At 34.5% G+C, this 23,042-nt stretch overlaps 1 protein-coding gene across 1 annotated transcript in view; it reads right to left on the bottom strand.

The window, feature by feature from the left end:
• The window catches only part of LOC150098332 (ras-specific guanine nucleotide-releasing factor RalGPS1-like), a 321,760-nt gene that overhangs the window by 62,558 nt on the left and 236,160 nt on the right, over positions 1 to 23,042 (bottom strand). The window contains exon 13 of the mRNA XM_090405650.1: positions 11,270 to 11,324. Within this exon, the coding sequence (XP_090261776.1) occupies positions 11,270 to 11,324 (55 nt within the window). The remainder of the gene's footprint in view (positions 1 to 11,269; positions 11,325 to 23,042) is intronic.

Below are 23,042 nucleotides of genomic sequence, written 5' to 3'. Positions count from 1 at the left end.
CATTAATAAGCATTTTTCCTTTTCAGAATTTCGTTTTTTTTTGTGCTATTATTCTCATGGTCCCTTAGCCCTAACTCAAAATTAACTTTTAGAATATAATGGAGTACTAAGAGAAGTTTGGTCAGAAAACAAAAAAATCCTTCAAAATTTTAAACACAACAAGAAAGAAACTGATTAGTTAGCCAATCCAAGCAGTGATATGATCTCATAAGACAGTAAAGTTCCAAATATACCACACATGGGTAAAGATAATGTCCCAGCTATTTTCCTAGTACCAATTAGATAGTAAAACGTAGGTGCCAGAAAATTTAAGTGAAAGACTAATGGAGATGAGGTCTCATCTGCCTTGGAGAGACATCCTCCATGCCTTAATTCTTATATGCTATTTGAGACTACATTCTCAGTGACTATCACCAAGTAAATGATGACAAATAGAAAGAATATTACTTGTACATGAAATAAATTGCATTGGATTGTTTAGAATTAATGCCAGGGCAGCAAAGGAAGTGGGTATAAGTCTGCCAAGTATTCTGTGTAGGAAGTTTCAAAGTCTCCAGGAGAAATATTTCTACTATATTTAAGACTGGTTAACTTTGGATAAAAATGTTACTCTGTTACTTGTGTTGAATAATAGGATATGAACCTAGATCTTCCCAACCAAGGACAAGTCATTTTCAAACTATGCCAAAAAAGTGCTAAGCAAGTTGCAAATGGTAACTTTGACAGGATGACTTTTTTTTTTTTTAAACATAATCCTCCCCAACTTACCCACGAGAGTGCAGAACCTATATTACTCGATTCCTGTGTAGAACAGAAGCTGTGAAGATAGGGAACAAAAAATTTTTTTTTTCTTTTCATTTTTTGAATTGGTCTTGTTGTTTGTTTAAAAGTATAGCCAAAGTAATGAAAAAGGGGACGAAAAATGTATGGAAAGTTTATAGTTTTTAAAATTTTGAAATCTCTTAAAATAATTATTTTTTGCTCTTTATTTTACTTTATTTCAAACTTGTATCGTTTTGTATTAGTAATCTGAATTATGTAGTAGTTTCTTTTTGTGGTGCCGCTAAAGTCGACTTTTCACTGCTGGCAACAATGCCAATTGTGATATCTGCCTACTGGATGTGTGAACTTGTGATAGAAGTGATTATCTGAAGTTTTGTAAGTACGAATGCATAGAACTTAATATTGTTAAGTGCTACTTGAGTGCAATTAATTTTCCAAACTTTCAATGCTGTAATACTGATTTGTTATTTCTTAAAATTTATCCCCTTATAAAATGAGCAAACAAAGAACATTATTTGATTTCCTAAATATAAATACACCTGGTAGTTTAAAAAGAGCCCGTGAAAGTAGTGGTAATTTCACAAATGATGTAAACATATGTAAAACAGAAAATAATGGCAGTCGGAAATGTAAAAAAATAAGTAAAAATAAACAGAGGAAATATGATATGAGTTATATAAAATTCGGATTTATTAGTGTAAAGTGAATGAAATTCACTTTACACTAATAAATGTAATATAAATGTAATATAAATGTAATATAAATGTGTAGTCCTCTCAAATGAATATCTAAAACCAAATAAATTAAGACGGCATTTAGAAACTAAGCATCAGCAATATAAAGATAAGCCAGAAGAGTTTTTAATAGGAAAAAAGGATGAACTGAAAAATCACAAGTCCTTCATGAATGCAATAACTGTTAGAAATAAATCATTAGTAAAAGCTTCGTAAAGAAGAAAAGTTTGGTCCGATTTTGGATACTTACCCCGAGGGAATATTCGCACCTGTTTACCATTGTCATTCAAAATTTGTTGCCTTTTGTTTCTACATATTTGTGTGAAAAGGGATTTTCCACAATGGTAAATATTAAAACAAAATCTACTTCTAATAGAATCCTGTATATGAATAGCATTGAGTAACACAACTGAAGCAAGAATAGACAAATTAGTAGAGTGTGTTCAAAAACAGAGGTCTCATTAAAATACATTAAAGTAAAGTTGATTTCTGTTTTCTGATTTTTTGTCATTATAATCAGTAAGTAAAACTACTATTTTTCTTTAAAAAAAAGATTATTTATTATTATGTTACTACAATCTAGGGGGCCGCAAAAATATTTTAGGATACTTAGGGGGCCACGACTACTAAAAAGTTAAGAATCACTGGTCTGATAGGCCTGTTTTACCATAGTGGAGGTGTTTAATGTGCCATTTGTGTTCATCTTTTCTGATTGGGATAGTGCGTCCTGTTTCTCCTATATAAGATAACTTGTAGGTACATTGGATTTTGTAAACCCCCAGGAGGGCCAGGCATGGAAGAGGATCTTTGGAAGAGCTAAGTAAATTTCTTAATTTTGTCGGGGGTTTGAAGGTAGTCTTAATGTTAGTGTCCTGTCTATTTTTTACAAAATGCCTCTAATATAGGGTACGGCCAGTGGTGAGCTATGGAAATTTTAACAAAGGGCTCGCATCGTTGAGCAAAAAAAAAAAAAAAAAAGGCCTAACTTATCCCTTATAATACTTATATTGTGACTTTGTAGAGCTTCTGACAGATAATTTGATAATTCCTGCAGGACATCAATCATTAATGCTAGATCTAAAATTCTAAACTGAGAAGTCAGTTTAAAAAGCCCTTATATTTATCGTTCGATGCAAAATGCTTGCATAAAGCTGGGTAATTTCTCCACAAAGCAAGAGCCGTTCGTAAACTGCAAGCTGCCCATCGTGGTCCAAACACACGGAAAATCTTTAAAATTTCGATACCAAGGTCTTTGGCAATCGTATTTAAATCTCGTTGATTTTTTGGTGATTGATGATGAAAAGCATATAATTTATCCATAAATGTTTCAAAATGATTTATTTCTTTACTGTTTTTTTATCAAATCGTCTAATTGCTAAGTGTAAACGATGAGCGCAATGCCAAGTCACAACACTGGGAAATTTTTGTAGAAGTTTGATTGCAACACCTGATTTGTTTCTTAACATTACATTAGCTCCATCAGAACAAAATGCATTGAAATGATTTTTTATATGGTTATCAGAAAATCCATATGAATTTAAAGCAGCAATTATGGTAACATGTATACATTCCACAGTGGTATTTTCTAGTTCTATAAGATTATTAAACAAGAAGACAAGGGGCTCGCAAGTTTGAGAAAAATTTAACAAAGGGCTCACCTTATAGCTCATCACTGGGTACGGCTATGGCATTCTTGTAATCTTTTAATTTTTAGTAATATTTTTATGGAGGATCTTGTAAATTGTTTTTTTATTGTAGCCATTTTTTTACAAATGTTTGATTAATGATTTTGAATTCTTGGTTTAGAGCTTGTTCATTAGAGCAAATTGCTAGGGCCCTGTGTTTGAAGGTGCTGATGACTCCTAGTTTTTGTTTGGATGGCGGTATGAATTTTTATGTATGTATTGGCCCGTGTGTGTAGGTTTGTGGTAGACTGTGAAGGAGAGACAGCATGAGGGAAGACGTGTGAAGAGTGTGTCTAGAAACAGAAGAGAGTTGCTGTTTTCGATTTTGATGGTGAACTGGATACGTTTGTGTTCAGGTGACTTAGGAAAGTATTTAATGTTTCGCATTGCTAGGGCCCTGTGTTTGAGGGTGCTGATGACTCCTAGTTTTTGTTTGGATGGCGGTATGAATTTTTATGTATGTATTGGCCCGTGTGTGTAGGTTTGTGGTAGACTGTGAAGGAGAGACAGCCTGAGGGAAGACGTGTGAAGAGTGTGTCTAGAAACAGAAGAGAGTTGCTGTTTTCGATTTTGATGGTGAACTGGATGCGTTTGTGTTGTGTGTTCAGGTGACTTAGGAAAGTATTTAATGTTTCGCAGTCGTGGGGGAAAAATGGCGAAAATATCATCAATATACCTGAGCCAGAGTTTGGGCTTTAGGCTGGCTGAATCTAGAGCTTGTTGCTCGAAGTCTTCCATGTAAAAGTTAGCTATTGGGGGGCGAAAGTGGTAAGCTCATGGCCGTACCTTCTTTTTGTAGGTAAAAATTCTTTTGCCACACGAAATACCCAGAGTGGAGTAAGTGGGCAAAGAGGGCCATGATGTCAGGCAGAAATATGTTCTGTAAGAAAATAATAGTATCATTGATAGGGACATTAGTGAAAAGGGCATTTATATCAAAGCTGACTAGTAAATCTTCGTCATTGAGTGTGATGTTTCTAATCTTGTTTATGAAGTGGTGTGTATTTTTATGTAGGAGGGGGAATAATCTACTAACTCCTTGAGTGTGGCTGCTATTTCTGGGCTAAATGATAATTAGGGCTGTCGATCCCTTCAACTATCGGTCGTATTTTCGGCAGGCCATAAATTCTGGGAGAACAGGAATAATGAGGTATTAGTTTTTTGGTTGTTGTTTCTTCTGACCACTGTGGTCACTAATTTGATTAATTCTGTTGTTTTCTTTTTGATGTAGTTAACCATTTGATACGTGGTGTGGTCGGATACCAAATGGTTCATTTTTTTCTAGGTATGTTGTCCAATCAACCACGCTACAAACAGGCCACAGAATTGACTGGAAAGGCACCAAGTCCCTACACCACATCAAAATCTGGTTTCAGAAAAAATTCAAAGAAGCTTGTGAAATGTTAAAACATTATCCAAACCTGAACAAAAATGATGGATTAATCATTCCAAGAATGTGGAGGACCCATCTGCAACCCTTATAACAACCAAAACAAGCCCAGAAGAAAATCTCAATACGAGAGGACTTTAGAAATGCATAATGCAGCTCTGTTTTTTAATTTATTTGTATTTTAATTATTTTTTTATTTTATTTATATATATTTTTTTTTCCAACAAGAGATCAGGCTAGGTTAAAAGATTAACAAGCATCTAGATTCATTTTACCTTTGTATAGTGTCATGTACCTTGTATCTTATAGATACGCATTTTTCCTGATGATAACCTCAATACAGAGATCGAAATGTCGAATGTTACTTTCCTAATGTTAAGTAAAGTAATTATTCTAACACGTGTTGTGCCTCCATAAATTCTTCACTATGAATTATAGGACACACATATAATTTACAAATGTAAATTATTAATAATTAATTTCTCAGTAATGAAAGCCTATTCATGCCTGTTCCTTCTCTCCTTTATATTTGCCATTCTGAAATGGCTCATTAATGTTCATACCTTTTAGTAATTCAAATATACCAGCCAAAATATAGTATTCCCTTTAATTATTGTTTTTTAATATATCCAAAACAAACATTGATTTCCCCCCCCCCTCAGATTTTGTTACAATCAAAGAACCCATCATGATATATGGCACATCTGCTGATACACAAACAAGAAACTGTGGTGGGGGGTGCAGTGTTTTCTCTCACCCTGCCAAAAGGTTAAGGTTGTGGCAGAAGTTTTTGAATGCCCTGGCATGAATGTGTTAACTGTGTGTGTGTGTGTATGTGTATCAATATTCAATACCTCTGCAAATGTCCAGTGTTTCTGTATAACTATACCTCCTTTAAAACTAGTAATTCCTAACCTACAGGAAGTGCGTGACATTGAAGCAGCATAACAAGCTGTGGCTTATGGATCCCAAGTCTCTAGCATATGCATGTTCAATGCATGCAAATATGTATGACCATCATATTCAGTGATGCCAATACTCTAATGTGCATTTGAAAACAGTTGTACATTAGTGTATTGAGACTCACTGTTCCCCAGCAGAAAATAATTAAGTGTTAATTCAAAGCAATTATAAAGAGAGTTATTCCTCTTCCTGATTATTTCCTGACTAGGAATCTATATACTACTAGCTTTAATAAACTTTTAAGTTCGCTTTTAAACTTTTTATTTGGAATATAGATAGCTTTGTTCAATAATTAATACAATCATGATAAAAAAAAAAGATTTATAAATGTATGAACTGAAGGCTAAGTCAATGACCATTCTACTTCTTTCTAATGGGGTGAAAAATCACACACACACACACACACACACACACACACACACACACACACACACACACACACACACACACACACACACACACACACACACACACACACACAGAGTGTGGACAAATTATGCAAAATCCTACTCATAACACAAAAAATATACGTGCCCACCCTCACCTCCATTTTTAATATGTTCTAATAAGTCAGTAGCAGTTCCATAAAGTGATTAGTGGTGCTGTATTGTTATTTGGATATTCTAAAGAAAATTTAGAGAAAACTTAATTTTAAGTTTTCTTTAGAAAGTTAATTTTGTCCAATCTGTGGCTACTTGCCAGCTGGCAAAATCTACTCGCCACAGGTGAGTGGGTGCATGTTTGTTGAATCTTGTATATACTTGTATGGATTACTTCGTAAACAAGAATAAGACTTTATTCTCATGTATTTTACGATGATATTTTGCTGATTTATAAATAATTCAGCAAATATGAAATGAGGTAGTTAAAAGTATTTTAACTCATTTCTATTCTCTACAGATTGGTCTTAACTCATTTCAATTTACAAAACACTTTTTTTTTAATAAAAATAACAATAAACATTGCATTTCATGCATTTAATAGAGCAAAGATAATGATGTTTATCTCATAATCCTTCAAACAGTGTACTATTTACAGCTGATTTTAACCCTGATGTATGTGTGTGTGTGGAACACATACTATCCCACATATGGGATCTCACAAAACTTATAGCACATCAGTGCTTTTATTGTGGCAATGGATAGAAAAGTAGTCTGTTGATACATTTCTAGAAAGCTGTATATTGTAGTACTCGGGGAAAAATTACAAGTAAACTAATCCAAAGTACAGAGTGGTATACGGAACGGAAAATGAAAAGAAGTTGGTGGTAGGTTTGAAACTGGGCCGTAGATTATGTTGCCAGGTATTTTAAGTTTGTGATTTACAAACTTAAAGTAAACCACAGAATTGATCGATGGTAGCCAGTTCTGCAGATCAGTCAAAAAAAATCTATATTAATATTATTATTATTATTACATAACTCCAGGGAGTCCAAGGACTCTTCGAGGGAGATAACCTACCCTACAGCTCTCCGTATCCATCACTCCATTATTTTCACAATCACAAACACCCATGCCCATGGCAGGATTCGAACCCACAGTCTTTTGGCTGGAGAGCAGATACGTTAACCACTCGGCCAACCAGGCCAGCATATAAAAGGTATAAAGCAGAAACACCTATAAATATACAAGGCAGTATATCTATTGTACATTGAAACCTACTGAACATTTACACAAAACATTTCTGAATATGATTCTGCCTCTCAATGGGCTCTCATTTCAATGCTGCTCAACAGTGATTGGTGCATACTTCCTATATGAAATCACCTATACATTTGTATATCTTGACTCATTCTGTAGATAACATTACCAGTGATAACCTAATCAATATGACTTTTTTCTTCCTTTTTTGGATGTTCTCTTTCCACTTGAACTTACGCACGTTTTCACAACACCCTTAATTCCAGCTACTTACGATAGGAATCTCCCACATTTCTTGCATGGATAAGTCATTGTCAAAGATTTAAAGCAGAACAATGAAAGAGGATTTGGACCTATTCTTGAATAACATTCATGTATAAAATGGCTTCTGTGGATGAGGATGTCTTTCCAATGCTCAGCTGCACTATATATGAGACTTATTTTAACAGACAATGATTAGTGCAGAGGATTTGAAATTGGAAGTGTTCACCGTTTAGTCTCTTGAGCAGGATAAAACTGAACTTCATATTGAAAAGAAAACATGTAAGAAAGTATTACAGTGAACAAAAGTCGAGCAGCTCTCAAGATGTGAACTATAGACTAAAATGCACAAACATTATTCAAGAAAAAAATGAGAGTTTGAGAACAGGAAAAAAAAAAAACCTTGGAGATTCAGTGGCAAGCCCTGAAGAAAACATTGATTGATTCAGCCAGAGAGGAATGTGTTGAGGTTGTCTACAAGGATAGAAAAATCATAACTCCACAATAGACACAAAAGTTAAAGAGGCAGTGAAAGTAAAGAAGAAAGTATATCAAAAGTTCCTTGCAAATAAGTCAACTTGTGCTCTTAGAGAACACAGAGATAAATGTAAGAAAGCTAAACAATGTGTAAAATTAGCTAAACAAAAGTCATGGGAAGACTTTGGTAAGAACATAGAAAATAAAGAAGGTGACAAGATATTCTGAAGGTTGTTGAAGAAGCTCAGAAATGGAGGAAAGAATGCGGTAAAAGGAAATAGAGATGATTAAGGTGAGATGACAACTGGAGAAAATGATATCCTTGATGTATGGAGTAATTACTTTGAAATGCTAAATAAAACAATCAGTGACAGCACAGCAGTAAAAAACATTCACAAGGCATGCAATCAGGAATACATATCCATACTTCAAGTAGAAAAAGCCATCAAAAGCCTGAAATGTGGAAAGGCAGCTGGAGTAGATGATATTCAACCAGAAATGCTCAAGTATAGAGGTATAAAAGTCTTACAGTGGCTGCATTGCATAGTTCAGAAGGCTTAGACAGAGGGACAAATTCCAGATGAATGGAGTAACGCTCTCATAGTACCCATATATATATATATATATATATATATAAAGAGAAATAAAACTGAATGTGAGAATTACAGAAGTATTTCACTAATTCCTGGTAAGATTTATGCAAGTATACTTGAGAAACTGTTGAGAAGGATTGTGGAAGGAAAGCTTGGTGAAGAACGAGCTGGATTCAGGCCAAACAGAGACTGTCAGGATCAGATTTTCACTTTAAGACAAATAGTTGCAAAATCATGGGAATATAACAAAGATCTGGAAAAGGAATATCACAAGGGGTCAAGAGAGAAGCTATTCAAAATTCTACAGTTGTATGGTGTCAATGGGACATTATATCAAGCAATACTTAGTCTTTATTTGAGTTGTAAGTCAGCAGTTAGAAATGAAGGAAGTAAAGGAAAGTGGATAATGTTAATTCTGGTGTCAGACAAGGATGTATATTATCCTCTTTGTTATTCATTATCTATATGGATCACATTATGAATGAAAGTTGTATTAAACTTGATATCAGAATTGGAGATGTTAATGTTGTCAGCTCTCTGCTTTATGCAGATGATGTTATACTTCTAAATAAATCCGCTACAAGTCTTCAAAGATTCCCTGATTAAATTGAATAACTGTTGTAATACATTAAAAATATCAACTGCATTGTGAATGGAGAACCTATAGAACAAGTAAAACATTTCAGCTACTTAGGCACAATTTTTAACGAAGATGGTAAATTAAATATGGAAATAGACAACAGAATCAAAAAAGCTGGTATGGTAGGAAGTCGACTAAATAAATTTATATGGAATAAGAGAGAAATTAGTCAAAACACTAAATTAGCTGTAGACAGTGTTCACACCAATGAACACTGTCTACATATGTTTAACTTATGGATCTGAGAGTGGATTAGAAATAAAACACTTGACAAAAAACTAGAGACAGCAGATAGAATCCTGAGAAAGATTAGGGGATTGAACAGATGAATACTAAATTAGCTGCATACAAGACAGTGTTCAAACGAATTTTAACTTATGGATCTGAGAGCTGGGTCAGAACTTGACCATAGACCAGAGACTGCAAATATGAGAGTCCTGAGAAAGATTAGGGGCATGAACAGATGGCATCAATGGCAATATCATATTAAAAATGAGGATATTAGGAAAGAACTTGACATTATTAGCATCCAGGATTGTGTTAGCAGAGCTAATCTCAGGTGGTATGGTCACTTAAACAGAATGAGAGAGGAAAGATTAGCAAAACAAGTGTTCTCTGCCAGGTTGGCAGGATAAAGACCCCAGAGGAAGACCAAGATATAGGTGGATTGATACGGTGCAAAGTGCCTTAAATGATAGAAATATAAGATCTGATAATGTTGGAGTCTTAACAAGTAACAGACTGATTTGGAGGAAAATTGTAGATAGGAAGTTAGTAATGATGCAAGTTTTTCATATAGTACTATCATATCCTGTACACCCCCTTGAGGGTGCATATCAGGAATTTGATGATGTTTAGTGCTCACTATTCCTCTCTTCTATAGAACAGCCAATGTGTGTGTGTGTGTCCAAAATAAAAGAGATAACCTTCACAAAGGGATCTGATAAAGGTAGAAACAAGAACCTTATCCTTAGTGATGGACAGAAACTAGAATGTCCATGTTCAAAAGGTAAAAATGCAATGGCAAGACGAAACCTTCTTAAAATCTTCAACAGTTGACTTAGAAAGGTGTAAAACGTATGGAAGAGGGGAATTTTCCCTACCACGTTTTGAGTAAAACAGCCATTCTATGGAGAAGAAGATTACTGAGCAACTACATCTGTTATGGTGAGTCATGCAAATCCAATCTAAGCTCAGCATATCAACACAGAATGCTTTGAAAAGCCATGCAGCTCATTCAAAGAAGCTGTTTCTAAATGTGAATGCCTGTTCAAAAACAGATCCGTGACCTTGTTACATCTTAATGTCAATCATAATAATGGCTTATTCATATCGAAATCTGGTAGATTATCCTAGGCAGCTATAATTGGTCCCCTTCAACAGACACACCTGTTAATTATTATTTTTTTGCAAAGTCTCCCAAACTACTGCTTTTAGTTATATCTGTTACTCCTAACAAATGACTACAGATGAATCGTTAGCTAATTGTTAAGTGTACCTCCCTGCTTAACCAGCAAAAGCTAATGCCTTTTATTCCCTTATAAGGAGTAGGCAAGGCTGTTTCTCTGCTTAACTTAGCTTGTTATATTGGTTACACCAAAGAAGGACTTTGTGATTAAGTCCCAAAATAGGTCTGTTTTTTTTTTATTTAACATTTAATTAAGTATAATTAAATATTTTGTTATTGCATTTAGCATGCAATTATGTCTATGACAGACGTATAAATGAAAGTTATCATTATTAAGTAATTAGTTATTTATTAGTATAAAATAGTGATCTAAAGTAATTGGTTTATACAGAATAAACCTTCAGTCTGTCTTTATACAGAGCACTACACCAACAGTTATTTTTGGTCACTATTTCATACTGATAAAATAATCATAACAAAAATAAAGGTGTTAATCTCAAAATTTAGCTTGCATTTCCAATCAATTTTAGAAAATATAGCTGAAAGAAGCAGGTTATGTATTGAGATTTTATTAATTTTTTCTTTCCCCTCCAAAATTAGCAATCTGCGGATATCAGATCAATTTGACCTGACCTAGGTTACGTACCATTGTCTTAAATGGTTAGCCTCATGTTTTTTAATATTTAAGTGCATACCTTGTTATTACAGGCTGAAGAATATCTTCAGTAATATCAGCTGCATCGTTTATCTCTACCAGGAAAGTAAAAAAAAAAAAAGTAAAAAAAAAAAAGTTAAAACAGCAAAAATGTCCATCGCTGAATGGAATTTAAAATTATAACAGTATTAAATAAATGTACAGGAGAGTAATATTTATTACTTAGTAAATTATTTTGAAATTTCTAACAGACATTATTTCTTGAAATTTCTAACATGCTAAATTATTTCTACATAAATCTGTGAGACCATACGTACAAATAAATCTTACTATTCAATTCCCATTCTGATATTTCTCACATTATTCTACTTGATACTGCCTGCCATTCAAGAAGATTATTTTCATATTTAGTGTTAAATACTCTGGCTACTCCTTTTTCTTCTCTGATCATTACTGCCTAAATCATCTAAAACAGCTTGTTGCTTAAAAGTACTTCACTGGTTCTTGTCTTGTTTCAGTAACACTTATTATGTTGATCTAGTACTTATTCAATTCTTCTGCGAGTTCAATTTCTTTTCAGTTGATGCTTCTTGTGTTTGGTGCCAATCTTGAACTCTGCTGATGTTGAGTTTAGGTTTGAGGCCTAAAGTGGTTTGAAAAACAGTTTCATTTTTGGTCTCCAGAGTGTGGCAACTGGACTATGTATTAAAAAAATCCTTAGCCTACTAACAGTACTGATGTACTATAGGCTTACAACCTTTCTTGAGTCAGAGTCACATAAAAAACAAATTCTCAGTACATTTCTCCTATAACCTATGTGACTAAATATAATTGCAATATTTTGTACTTTGGACCAAATTAGATGGTCATATAAAATTCAGCTATTTAGACTTACATGCTGGTTGGAATTCATTATAAGATTTAATTGAATAAAAACAGTGCAAATAAATAATTAAACACAAGTTTAATCAATTCTATATTTTGTCTCAGCCACTGAAACATAGTCAAGAAAACAATATTGAAATTACAAAACACATAAAAATGCAAAAAACAATAAGTGAAAAAAAATTAGAAAGCTTTAAAGTCCTATGAGGGACAACCTCTACAGCCTGCTGTTGGCCAGCCTTAGTTTTTGGGTGGGAAGCCTAAGAATTCAAGTTTCCAAAATCTTGGAAAGTTTAATACAACCATATTGATTAAGAATTGGTTGTTTTTTTTTTAAATCAGTTGCAGATTCTAAAAAAAGAGTCTTTCAAGTTTGTATCTGTTGTGGTGAAGCATAGTACTTTTCTTCCATTTGATTCTGTGCAAGGTATCCATGGTATGGTCAGCTAACCTGACTGACCACACTTATGGCAGCAGATGCATTCATGTTCTTCTAGGCAGATGTTAGCAGATCTCCCAGTTTGACCATAACATGATAAGTTGCAAGAACAAGGAACTTTGTATGCAAGCAACTGGAATAGAGAGAGAGGAGGTAGAGGATCTTTGGAAGAGTTGACAAGGGTAGCCAGCTTCTGATTAGGTTTGAATGTAGTGCAAAGATTGTATTTTTGTATAGTTCTAGCTTGTTTTCATTTATTGAATTTTTTTTGAGGTGTTCCAAATATAAGGAACAATGATAGCATTACTATAGTCTGCATGTTGAGAGGGAAATGAAGAGATGGGAGGAACAATTAATTTGTTGATATTTTTGGTGTTGTAACCATTGGACAAGAAGGTCTGCCGAATAAAGGAGAGTTCAGCTATAATCTAAGCTTGGGTAGAAGAGAGAGATTAAAGCAGGGGTTGGGAACCTTTTTGAACCAAAGAGCCATTCCACCAAAAGAATTAAAACAAAATTTTGGGAACCGCAACTTCAATTCGATTTTTTCTTGCGACTCAAAGGTGCCATTAGTTCAAACTTAGGTAAATTTGTTTTTAATTGAGTACTTCCAGATATCAAATACCACTTTTATGTTTGCATAAATTTTTTATATGTTCAATAAATAAAAACAACATTAAGTTTGATTACGTTTTTAATCGCAAAACATTTTTAAGTAAGTAAAAAATTGCAAAATAGTCAGAATTTGTATTGCTAAAAGCATTAGTCCGAACAAAAATACAATATTATGTATTTTAATAGATATTTGATTGTTTTAATTTAAAATTCACTAATGAGACTTTTGATTTTGCATCTTCTCAGCCAATTTATTTAAATCTGGATTGTATGCACTTTAATAATAATTCAGCTTTCAAACTTTCATCAGTCAATTTCTTCCTATACTTATTTTTAATGTAATTCATTGAAGAGAAAAATTGTTCGCAAATGCATGGAAAAGAGTCAAAACCCCAAAAGCAATCGCCTAGCATTTGAATAATTAGTTGGGAAAGAATTCCAATTTAAATATAATTTCCTGTGGTGTTTCATCCATAGATTCCTCATTTTCTTCAATTTGTGCAACCCAGATGCTTTTATTCTGAATTTCCAGAATCCATTTGTAGTTGTGCCATTGATATTCTGGAAAAAGCTTCAATATCTATTAATTTTAAATTGCAATTTAACGGATGTAATATAAATTTCATCATCTCCTGATGTTTTTTAGAATCCTGAAATCTGCTTGTAAATGAATCTAAAATTACAGTAATCATTTCAGCGAATATTTTGCAATCAACTTTTTTCTTGATTTAAATTCAATCTATAATTTTTTAGATTTTCAAAATATATAAATGTTTCTTCAGAAACATCTTCAAAAAACACTCTTAGTTTCTGTTCAAAAGTAAGGACTTCCTTTAGTAATTGTAAGGCTGTGTTTCTCTTCCATTGCAACTTCAAATTTAGCTTAGTAAAATGTTCTGTCATATCAAGCAAAAAACAAAAATTTTGTATCCATTCGGGATTACTGAGAAGTTCCACATGTTTTACGTTATAATTTTTAGTGGTTAAGAAAACTGTTACTTCTTTTAAGCATTGAAAAAAATGTTTTACTGCTTTTCCTCTTGATAATGATCGCACAGATATGTCATTAAATTTTTATGTTGACTACCTAGTTCTTCTAAAATTGTGTCAAAATGTCTGTGATTCAATGCCTGAAATTGATCATTGGCACAACAGCATCCATCACTCTTTCTAGTTGTGGTAATAATCCCAAAGAATTTGCAACTAAAGCCTCTTGATGCAAAAGGCAATGAAATGAAATAACTCCATGTGGAATATGAGTGGAGAATAATTTAACAAACCCCTTATTTTTCTCAGTCATAAAAGGCGCACCATCGGTCGCAATACACACTGTATTATTAATATTTATATTTTTATTCTGTAAACTGGTTAGAAGGTTTTCTGAAATATCTTGACCTGTAGTGTGTCCTTTAAGTGTTAGGAGATCAAGTTCTTCTCGAATATCAGAAGATGTGATATATTTAGCCATCACGCAGCATTGCACCATATTGGAAATATCATTTGATTCATCAACCGCAATAGATGTAAAATCAGCAGAATTAATATCCATAATTTGCATATTTGAAACTTCTGCAAAAATTGTTACAATCCATTCCTTGACAGTTCTAGTGGAAAGAGCATGCAATTTTTTAGAAATTCGCCATCGGAAAAAGGTTTTCCCACTTTTGCTATTTCAAGGGCTAACAAAAAACTTGCTTCAGTAGTATTCGGCGAAGATTTCATCCAAGCTGATAAATTTCTTTGCTGAAGCAATGTTTTCTTTTGTAATTCTTCAATAGCTTTTTTCCTATTATCACCATCAGGATATTTTTTACTGAAGTCTAAATGTTTTCCTCGAAAATGTTGTTCGACATTACTTGATTTGTTATTTTGAAGTCGTAGATGGCAAATTAAACATTGCGGATTTCCATTTACTTCTATAAATGCAAATTTCTCTATCCACATTTTATTGAATCTTCTGTTTTTCTTCGATTTTCTTTTTATTGAACTCATATTAGGAGGATTATTATCACAAATTTACCTGCAAGTAAAAACACAAATTCAACATAACATAATAAAAATTAATTTGTGCATAACATTACCTGACACTAAATTAAACACTAGTTTAGTACCACAATAAATAAGTTAACTAACCGAATATTTATTTTGACAGTTAAAATCCATATGTATCTAAGTGTGTTTGACAGGACAGCTGATCAATTAGTTCAAATTTTCACTGTGGCACTAGTTACCTTAGGCATACGTAACATACGTCACATGCATATTATCTAGCGCCACAAACAGTCCGTATCAAAAAACAATATTTAGTTGTTTATATTAATTATGTATCTTTTAATTCAATATAAAAGAGCCGCACTTTGTTCAGCCAAGAGTTGCATGCGGCTCCGGAGCCACCGGTTCCCGACCCCTGGATTAGAGGCTCTACTGACAAGGGTTTGATAAACCCATATTGACGAGAAAGGAATTATTGGAAAGTTTGTGTATGTATCTACCTGAGTGGGCTAGTTTTTTGTAAACTGAGAAAGAAAGGGTGCCATTGGGAAGATGTGTGATTAGAGAATTTAGAAAAGGCAGGTGATTATTATTTTCTTTTTCTAGTGAAATGGATTCTGAGGTCCTATTTTTTGAGATGGAAGAGAAAGAAGTCTTATGTATCTGAGCCATGTGGCCAAATAGAGAACACCTCATCTAAGCCAGATAGGTTTGAGAATAGTATGTTTATCAAAATGGTCCATATAAAAATTGGTCAGAGGGAGGGTCCATAGCTGTATACCCTTAAACTGTTCATAAATGGTATCTTTCCAGAAGTAGCCAGAATGAATGATAAAATTAAAAAAATAAATTATATTTTTTTGGGGGGGGGGCATTTTTAATAAAATTTAAAGTGTTCAGAAAGAGGGATATTGAAAATATAAGGAACAATGATAGCATTACTATAGTCTGCATGTTGAGAGGATAAAAATAAAATGAGGTGAGATCAAAGCTTAGCATGATACCTAAATTTTGGATTAAAGATTTGAAATGAATGGAATTTTTTATATAAGATGAAGAATGAGTAGTGGGATTAAGGATTTATTTAACCAACTGTTTGGCTAATCCAAAAGAGGGGGAATCAGTAGCATCTTCTATTTGATGAAGAGAGTAAATAGGTTTAAGAATTTTTGGCACTCCGTATATCCGAGCTGGGAGAGGGATGTACGGATTTGGGAATTTAGGGATTACAATGTAGTTACATAGCTAACATTCTTTCCCAAGTTTCACTGCCTCTAAGAAATCTTTCTAACAGCCAACTTCTTGCTCTCTGTAAATTATGCAAATATAGTAGCATAATCATCACTAGAGCTGATAAGGATAACACTACTGTACTGTGGTCTTCCATGCTAGTACATATAATCAGAAAACAAATGTGTTGATCAGAGACCACATTACTTATAAACCACTAAATTATGATTCCACCAATTCTCAAATCAAAAATTAAAAGTTAAAAAAAAAAAAAAAATCACCTTCGCCCCAGATATCGAGATGATCAAAAATTTCCAGAAAAATTATAACTTAAAAACGATGATATTTTATGCAGTTCAGTGAAAAGTAGCATGATATATGCGATGTGAAAGAAACATCTACAAGAATTGTGAATGAATAGTTTAATTCAGTTACAAATGGATATATGAAGACAATGCTCAAAAACAAGAGATCAAAATTAGATTTGTGTTTTCTACATACTATTTAACAGTTTCTAACACAAAATAATTAAAGTATCACAATATTAGGCCTACAATAAAAATTAGTTGGGTATCTACTTTGATACTGAACGAATGAGGATGGGCTGGCAATTTGGGATTTAGCCAACCAAATTGTATTCTTATTGGTTAAACCAAAATAAAAAATGATGGTACAACATGACAAAATTTCATGCTGGCTGGGGCGTCGCCCGGTTAAACAAGGCCCCTGTTGTTTTTGCCAGGGAACCAGGGTGAACAGCGAAAAGTCAGCTACTGGAACAAATCTGAAAACAAACCCCAACTCAACATCAACAGAGTTAAAGATCGGTACTATCAACTTAAGAAGCCTGAATGGCAAAGAAATGGAGCTAGCTGAGGAATTAGATAAGTACCAGATCGACATAATAGGGGTGACTGAAACAAAAAAGACCAAAACTGGTGAGATCTTTCTAAGTAATAAATACAAAATGTTATATTCAGGCAATGACAATCAAGGAAAAGAAGGAGTAGCCATAGTATTCAACACAAAATACGAGGCTAATCTTCTTGAATGGCATTCAGTCTCAAGTACAGTAATGTGGGCAAATACGAGAATGGGGAACTGGACAATGAGACTTATTTGTGCCAATGATCCCACAGAAGGTTCTACTAAGGTAGAAGTGGAGGAATTTTTTGAGGCTTTAGAAAAAGCAACTGACTGGGGATCTAAATAGCAGAGTAGGAAATGATTGTGAGACATACAAAAATATTTTGGGAAAATTTAGAGAAAAGAGCAAAACTAATAATAATGGCAAATATCTGTTGGATTTCTGCTCAGGACATGGACTGGTTATTACTAATACCATGTTCCAACATAAAAATGTGCACAAATTCACATGGAGAGAAAAGGCAAGGAATAAGAAAAGTCTCATTGACTATGTTATTGTTGATGTTTTCTCCCTGGTGCAGGACACCAGAGCGTACAGAGGATTTGAAACTGGAAGTGATCACTATTTAGTCTTGAGCAGGATAAAATTGAATTTCATATTGAAAAGAATAATATGTAAGAAAGTGTTAAAGCGAATAAAAGTTGAGCAGCTCTCAGATGTGAACTGCAGACTAAAATACAGAAAGATTATTGAAAAGAAAATGAAAGAGTTTGAGAACAGGAATCAAACCTTGGAGATTCAGTGGCAAACTCTGAAGAAAACATTGATTGATTCTGCCAGAGAGGCATGTGGTGAGGTTCTGTGCAAGGATAAAAAAAATCAGAACTCCCTGGTGGACACAGGAAGCTAAAGAGGCAGTGAAGGAAAAGAAGAAAGCATATCAAAAGTTCCTGGCAAATAAGTCAGATTTTACTCTTACAAAATACAGAGACAAATGTAAGAAAGCTAAACAGTGTGTAAAACTAGCTAAACAAAAGTCATGGGAGGACTTTGGCAAGAATATAGAAAATAAATATCAAGAAGGTGGCAAAATATTCTGGAGGTTGTTGAAGAAGCTTAGGAATGGAGGAAAGAGTAAAAGATATCCTTGAAGTATGGAGTAATTACTTTGAAAAACTGCTAAATGAAACAAGCACTGATGACAGCACAGTGGTAAAAAATACTGACCAGGCATGCAGTCAGGAATACATGTCCATACTTGAAGTAGAAAAAGCCATCAAAGGCTTGAAATGTGGAAAGGCAGCAGGAGTAGATGATATTCGACCAGAAATGCTGAAGTATGGTGGTATAAAAGTCTTACAGTGGCTGCACTGCATAGTTCAGAAAGCCTGGACAGAGGGACGAATTCCCGATGATTGGAGTAGAGCTCTCATAGTACCCATATATAAAAAGGGAAATAAAACTGACTGTGAGAATTACAGAGGTATTTCGCTACTGAGTGTTCCTGGCAAGATCTATGCAAGTATACTTGAGAAATGGTTGAGAAGAATTGTGGAAGAAAAGCTTGGTGAAGAACAAGCTGGATTCAGGCCAAATAGAGGCTGTCAGGATCAGATCTTCACTTTACGACAAATAGTTGAGAAAGCATGGGAATATAACAAAGATCTGTATTTAAGTTTTGTCGATTTGGAAAAGGCATATGACAAGGTGCCGAGAGAGAAGCTATTCAATACGCTGCAGTTATATCAAGCAATACTTAGTCTTTATTTGAGTTGTAAGTCAGCAGTTAGAATTGAAGGAAGTACAGGAAGATGGTTTAATGTTAAATATGGTGTGAGACAAGGATGTACACTATCCCCTCTGAGGATGTACATTATCTATATGGATCACATTATGAAGGAAAGTGGTATTAAACCTGATATCAAAATTGGAGATGTTAATGTCAGCTCTTTGCTTTATGCGGATGATGTTATACTTCTAAATAAATCCGCTACAAGTCTGCAAGATTCTCTGACTAAATTGAATAGTTGTTGTAATAGATATGGTATGAAGGTCAGCAATAAAAAGACAAAGACAATGAAAATAGGCAGAATCATTGAAAATGTCAACTGGGTTTTGAATGGAGAACCTGTGGAACAAGTAAAACATTTCAGCTACTTAGGCACGATTTTTACTGAAGATGGTAAATTAAATATAGAAATAGACAACAGAATCAGCAAAGCTGGTATGGTGGGAAGTCAATTGAATAAATTCATATGGAATAAGAGAGAAATTAGTCGGAACACTAAATTAGCTGTATACAAGACAGTGTTCAAACCAGTTTTAACTTATGGATCTGAGAGCTGGGTCAGAAGTAAAACACTTGACCAAAGACTAGAGACCGCAGATATGAGAGTCCTGAGAAAGATTAGAGGCGTGAACAGATGGCATCAATGGCAATATCATATTAAAAACGAAGATATTAGGAAAGAACTTGACATTGTCAGCATCCAGGAATGCGTTATCAGAACTAATCTCAGGTGGTATGGTCACTTAAATAGAATGGGAGAGGAAAGATTAGCAAAACAAGTGTTCTCTGCCAGGTTGGCAAGAAAACGACCCAGAGGAAGACCAAGATATAGGTGGATTGATGTAGTACAAAGTGCCTTAGACGATAGAAATATAAGATCTGATAATGTTGGAGTCTTGACAAGTAACAGACTGATTTGGTAGAAAATTGTAGATAGGAAGTTAGTAATGATGTAATTTTTTCATGTAGTACTGTCATATCCTGTACATCCCTTGAGGGTACATGGCAGGAATTTGATGATGATGATGATAAAAATTAGTTTTAACGCTTGCAATTAACCAAAATATGTATTGAAATGAAACAATATTTAATTTTTCTCTGTAAAAATAATCAAGAATTTAAATGTCAAAATCTAATGTGATGGATGGGCCTGCTTTTGAGAACAAAGTTTATCAAAACATGGTGTAATATCAGAAATGGCCACTCTAAGTTCACAACTGTGCTCTAAGCAGCACAACTGCACTGAAACAAGCACCAATGAGATGTCATTAAGTCGCTGGGAGTGTATAGTGCTGCCTGGAAGTGGATGCGGCCGCTGCCAAACTATCAACACTGCCTCTGGCACACGAGTTTTATAATTGCGAGTGAAGAAAATAATTATTAGTTATTTTGAAATTCATTATAATTAAAACCTGTATCATCAAAAGTTTTTCTTTCTGTATTTTTATTTGTTATTTTTAAAACTGATTTAGGGCAGTTTTAATTTTTATCTGTAGGAAAGTATTACATCCTGAATGAAACATTTATTAAAAGAAATTATTCATTCAGGATCTAAAATGTAAACAGAGAGAAAAAACTTGTACTCGAGCAGAAGAAATAAAGTACTAAAGTACTGTAAATAGAAATAGAATTATCTCCTTTTAGTAGAATTGTAATACCATGTAAAGAACTTCGTGTATAAATTAGTATTATATGAATGCATCATGTATACAATGAATGGGTAAATTAGATGTAAACAATAGTCCAAAGGTCACGGAGAGGCCTGAGGCATTGGCAATCTTGGAGAGCAACGCACATTCGTTTCCAGGAAGACACTGCTAGAGATCTCGCGATGTGCCGAAATCCGCGCGGACGAAGAAAGGAAGAGGGTGCTATCGCAGCTAGTAACAGGGGGAAGTGAAGGGAGAATAAAAAGGGTTTGCACCCCTTTCTCAAGGCTTTTTTCACCTAGTTTGTTGGATGATGATTCGACTTCTCCCGTGGACCGGAAGTTCCTGAAGGTGTTTCTTAGCGATAATACGATATTGGACGGTGCGTCTTTCCCTTCGATGTCTGCATTTCTGCCGGTACTAAAGCATGAGATGTCGGCATATGCTGTTTTCACTCCTTCGCTGAAAGTTCTGACGGAATAATATCGCGGACGTAACCTATGAACCGGCAGCAGAAACGAGGATGGCCCGAAACAGATCCAGAATTGATGCGGGAACAACGCCAAGTGCAGAGCATAGCTTAATCTGATGACCATAGTGATGCATTACGTGGACGCAGGCTTATGGAAGCATCGAGAGGTAATTCAAACAAAGAAGGACAGTTCAGACGGACCTGGAGATCCTATCCCAAGAAATGGTAAAGTACAGATTTTGTTGTATAATTACCCAGTCAGTAAAGGGGAATGATCATTGTAGTGTAATTATCGAGTATGGACAGTATTTAAGAACTTTAAGTGATTATTTAGCAGTGTCCATAAGAGAAATTGTCTGGAATGATTATAGATGATTATGACTAGTTTAATGTGCAAGACTAACATAGTAGATAGAATATTGATTAGAAGTGTATAATCTTTAACTTAAAAGAAGGATTTATTGTTCATGCATTACAGTATTAATCAGTTTAATACAGTTTGATTTAGCATGTCACTGAACTAATTGAAAGTGAGATTGGTCTAAGTGTATATGTCTTTAAATTCCAATAAATATGTTTTTTCTTCTATACCTTTGTTTGCCTGCGATATGAATCAAAACAACCACTCATTAATCTTAACCATAGTGCAGGGGGGGGGGGGTTGAAAGAAAGGTATAGAGGTTATGACTGCAAACCAGAATTTACTTAGCCACAGTAAAGCGTTAATTTTATGAGTTTAAGCACTAAATTTATTCACCTATGTGCACCAAAAGTCTGGAAAAGTCTCCCTGAATAAGAGTCCCCTCTATTCTAAGATATTGGCTGGTGCAGCTTTAAAAAATAAATTTGTCAATATCTGAAGAGGAGACGGCCCCAGAAAGAAATTAGAGGATTCGTTTCTTTTAGCAAGGAATAACCTTGAACAGTCAGGGTAAGCACGTGAGTAAAATTAGGAATCAGCTAGAGATACAGAATTTGCTTTCCTTATAGAATAAACACGTAAGAAGTGATACAGATATTAGAGTGAGGGAAATTTTGTAAGTCTTGTAGTCACTGTAGAGAGGTAAATTCATAAAGAAAGTAAATTATTTAAGGAAAAGTAACAACACAACAAAAGTATGCCGTGCCCCCCTTTCAAGCTATTCATGTCCCCCTGGGGGGTTGCGCCCCACAGTTTGTTGTTAACTACTGCCCTACAGCAATATAGTGCTCACAACAATATTTCATACTGTTTATAATGGTGTCAAGGAGTTCTGTTAGTAATAACCATTGCCCTGCAAAGCTCTCCTAAGTTGCTCAAGGTTTTGGGGAGGGGAGTTGAGAGCAGCAAAACATCTACCTAGAGCATCCCAAGCGTGTACAATAGGATTAAGGTCAGGAGATCTGGGTGGCCAGTCTATACGTACAATAGTCTCTTCTTGAAGATATTGGTCCACCAACTTTGCTCAATGAGGATGAGCATTATCGTCTCGTAGGATAAATGTCTCCCCTATCACACTCATACATGGATGAAAATAGGGATCAAGGGTGAAAGTTGCAGCATTTGTGGTTCTGTTACAAAACATGTACAGGCAGGTGCATTGAATGAGGTGCCTCCACCATAAGTATCTCTTTCAGAGGGATAACATGCCTGATATTGCTTTGTAGAGCAAATCAGGACTTGTCTGCAATACTGATCCACATTGGTCTCAGATCCAGTTGACACAGAGCCTAGTCCATTTCAAACATTTTCTCCAGTGTCATGAGGATATGGGCTCACGCACCACCAGTTGCCAAGCATATAGACCATCTTGGTGAAGTCTTCTGGGCAGAGTGCTTCCACTATGTGCAGAATTAGCTACAAGATCAGATTGTAGCTGATTTTGGGTAACACT

This window comes from Typopeltis vanoorti, chromosome 15, assembly GCF_054136105.1.
Source record: "Typopeltis vanoorti isolate ZY-2024b chromosome 15, IOZ_Tvanoo_1.0, whole genome shotgun sequence".
Taxonomy (NCBI): domain Eukaryota; kingdom Metazoa; phylum Arthropoda; class Arachnida; order Uropygi; family Thelyphonidae; genus Typopeltis; species Typopeltis vanoorti.
The sequence above is the reverse complement of the archived record's forward strand: the minus strand, read 5'-3'. Positions and strand labels throughout refer to the sequence as shown.